The following is a 3,669-nucleotide window of genomic DNA, read 5'->3' as shown; positions in this document are numbered from 1 at the left end:
AACAATGTTCGTTTTCGCCGAGTGTAAACTGGCTGAGAGCAGAAACACTCTTCTGTTCAAAGACATTCGCTTTTGTCTGCCTGGTAAGTGTCCTGCTTAGCACTTTGTAACTAGAAATTCCGCATCGGAAAATCATTCGCTCGCGGTTCTATAAAATGCTAACAATGGAGCCAAATGGACAATTAGAAATTGAAGAACGTCATAGCGCTTGGAATATAGCATGGGACGTACCACCGTGCCCGCTGTTGATGAGCTTCTATGTCACCGCAAAATACAGACCCTCAGCTGGACGCGCTGCCATCACCGGGGCAGGCCCACGCCGGCGTCACGTCGCTTCACCGGCGCCTGGTCAGCAAACACCGCCATCCCAAGGACAGCCCCGGCAGTGTGACGGGCCGCACGTGACGGGCTGGTCTGGCCCGGAGACCGTTTGTAATTAACATCCAGCAGTGTGGCGTTGCAACGGGGACACTCGCTGTTTGTAGCATCGAGCGCAACTTTGGTATGCCTTCCGGAGTAATGTTTACAAATTCATTTTGCTAGACACGACGGCAAACGATAGACATGGCTCCTGTATATCCCGGATTTCGTCCATTACATATTTGGCACCAAACTGGTTCTCTGTCTAAAAAAGCTAGCTTGGAATGGGGCTATCTCCTTTCTTTGTCATGCCAACTCCGTCGCACGCTTTGCCAGCCTGTAACGCTGCTTGGCCTTCATAACATAGCACTTGGACCGGAACAAAACGGCCTACTACTATGCTAAATCCTAGACGGCCCTCCAGATCTATGCACCTTTTCAACTTGCGCGACCTACACTTTTGTAGCAGTGTGTGGCTGTAGTATGACAGCGTTTGCGCATTCGATGCGATGCCAGCTTGCACCCTGCAGTTAATCACCTAGATTCGCCAAGGTTGAACTGGATCAGTTATTGTTATAGGATTTTACTTGTCAACATAGGTACCCGTGGAAGTATTTTGGTCTGTTTGTATTTATCTTGCGTGAGTTATTTTGCGACAAACACTACCCGATTCATACATGAATTTCCAAATTCCTGCCATAACGTTCTGTTTGCTTCACAACACTTTTTCCGCTCACAATGCTATGTGTTGTGTTATGCGTAATTGCCGGTTCGAAGGCACACGGTTTAACGGATCAGTGAGAGTGCAAAGCCGTGTTTCAACAATGAAATGTTCTAATCAAAGTCTCACAAGTGTCCGTCCCTGATCCCATGCCGAAGTCGGACTGCTGACCATGCGCATCACAAATGGCATGCAACAACCCACAACACTGACAGTTTGGGGGTAAACGCTCTGAAGCCTGCTTTGCATTTTACCGAACGTGGTCTTATTCACATTTCCAACAATTCCTTTTCTCGGAAGAGCAGCCCTTTCTCATGGCACAGCGCTGGTCGCGGGCTTTTGAGACGGCCGCGTCGGTCGTCAGCCTGCGTCCTATCCGTCCCTCCAGTTATCGACGTGCCTGTTGAGAAGGTCTTGCCAGTTCAGCTGCACTTTTAGATACACATTAGACGAACGATAAACGAGAGCCACTTTCGTTGATCGCATCGGGCCGTTTGCCTTATGGGTCTCGCAGTGGTTACAACACATTCTAAGCTTCTTAAGTAATTACAGCGACACACCGGCTTGTAGTTGCAACTACCATGAAATCCAAATGCAAGTGCAATGGAGTGAAATGGGCAAATGCAACAGGAAAATCCGTTATTTTCTGCGCAGCAAAGGTATTTTTGAATTGTCAAAAATAAGCAACATTTCTCAGAACCCTGGGACGCACATTAAGGTCACATAACTCGGGGGAGAAATCAGGCTTTGCGGGCAAGTTAGATCACCCCTGTCGGCTAGGTCCTCCCCCCACTGCACGCTTTTAAAGTGACAACTCTGGTATATCTAATTCGAGTCTGACCATTGGCTGTCTAAGCCTCTAAGGCAGGCATTTCCACATTACAGGGGTCGGAGCAGAGGCATAGTTTCGCAAATCGCAAAATGGTTTGGCAGGGAGGGGGCTGAACAGCGAAAAATAGCGATACCTACCCGCAAAATGCGCCAATAAACAGATTTCTCGGAGGCTCCTGCCCACTTTCCACACACATCCTTAATCCTCTCCTATGGGATAGAAAACTACACCCCTAACTCAGAGCCCTGGCTGAGTCACGTGGTCACTCGAGTCTGGCTTCAGGTCTTGGTGTCCTAGTGACATAGGTATAAAAAACCATCACAATTGAGCATTTAATTGAAAATCGTACGTTGTGTGTTCTTGGGTTTTACCACAAACCACGGTTTTACCACAGTTTTTTGGGAGCGGAACATTAAGGTTAAGCTGTCCGTCTATTTTTGGGAGCTGTCTTTACCATATGTCACATATGGGTGGAAAACCCCATGCGTTTGGATTCTTCTGCGGGCTGTATACTGTCACATATAGATGAAACCCACCATGCATTTGGAGTAGCCCCTCATTGTTTTGAGCGCTAATATGGACCCATGTGCGCTCAGAAGTGATGGATCCAAAGTGTTTGTGGACATTTCATGTTCCTCGACGTATTTCCACGTGTGATAGGCCTCGAAATTCATTCAGGATGTTACCTGGTTTAGAACTATAACTGTCATTTGTCTATGTTTCTGTGATGTTTTTCACTTTGTAATTTTAATAAAGGGATTGCTCTACATCTTTGCACAATACTTTTCAACTGTTATATCCACTTTCAAGATCGTTGATTGCAGATTGGTAAGACCCTTTTCATAACTTTCCGTCCTTTCGTTTCTGAGTTCGGTGCCCGCGAAGTTGAACAGACTGCTGCGCGCTGCCTATTTGGAAGTCACCCATATGTTTTCAGAGACGTCGGAAGAATCCCGCCCCAATGGCCATACTGTGTTCATCGCCACAAAACATGTCAGTTAACTTATTCTTATCTGGAGCACGCAGCACGAATCGCCGCATTAATGGACAGCAGTTGGCTGAAAGGAGTTTTCAATATTTGTTTGATGTTTTGAGCTGACAGTCATTTTGTAGATCATTCGGGGCAGTGCGTAGCCGTGCCCCTTTTAAGACCTAAAAACCTCTAGTTTCTGAGCTGTACGCTCGCGAAGATGCCGCTATTTCGTGCATGCATTTCGCGTTTCTATGGCGTCATGCATAAGTTCGAGCATGCACGATGGCAAAGAAACGCCAGTCAAATCCTATCACCCCATTGGCCACGCGGTGTTCAAGGCCACTAACAATAATCGTTGGGCCGTTGGTATTTGGCGTTCGTGGACACGTTTTCCATATAATATACGTCAACTGCCGCTCAATCAATGTTGAGCATCCTGTGCAAGTTTAAACCAGCAATCATCTTTTTGTGGTACAATACAAAAGTCGGACATGGGTGCTAGTTATTGTGGAAACAACACTTGCAATCAAATAATTTAAAAATGGTGTCATAATCGAGCATTTGAATACAAGCGAACAGCTTTGATTCACGGATAAATATGCAAGAACGCCACGAGAATAGGCCAAAACACGAGCACATACCAATATTTGGCTCAGCAAATACATCCGGCACCGCCACGGCCACCTCTCAGGAGATTGAAGTACTACAAGTGAGTGGCAATCTCGCACGGCTAGTTTGGCAGCACCTCAACGTCACAGAAACGTTCTTGGTGCAATGAAACAA

At 46.7% G+C, this 3,669-nt stretch overlaps 1 protein-coding gene across 1 annotated transcript in view; it reads right to left on the bottom strand.

Annotated features, from left to right (window-relative positions):
- Nucleotides 1–1,774: 1,774 nt before the first annotated feature.
- The window catches only part of LOC119111530 (exportin-7-like), a 9,157-nt gene continuing 7,262 nt past the window's right edge, over nt 1,775–3,669 (bottom strand). Inside the window, exon 10 of the mRNA XM_037235344.1 lies at nt 1,775–1,782. Within this exon, the coding sequence (XP_037091239.1) occupies nt 1,775–1,782 (8 nt within the window). The remainder of the gene's footprint in view (nt 1,783–3,669) is intronic.

This window comes from Pollicipes pollicipes, unplaced genomic scaffold, assembly GCF_011947565.3.
Source record: "Pollicipes pollicipes isolate AB1234 unplaced genomic scaffold, Ppol_2.1 Scaffold_7261;HRSCAF=8764_pilon_pilon_pilon, whole genome shotgun sequence".
NCBI classification, from domain to species: Eukaryota; Metazoa; Arthropoda; class Thecostraca; order Pollicipedomorpha; family Pollicipedidae; genus Pollicipes; species Pollicipes pollicipes.
Note: the sequence above shows the minus strand (reverse complement) of the source record. Positions and strands in the feature narration are given on the sequence as shown.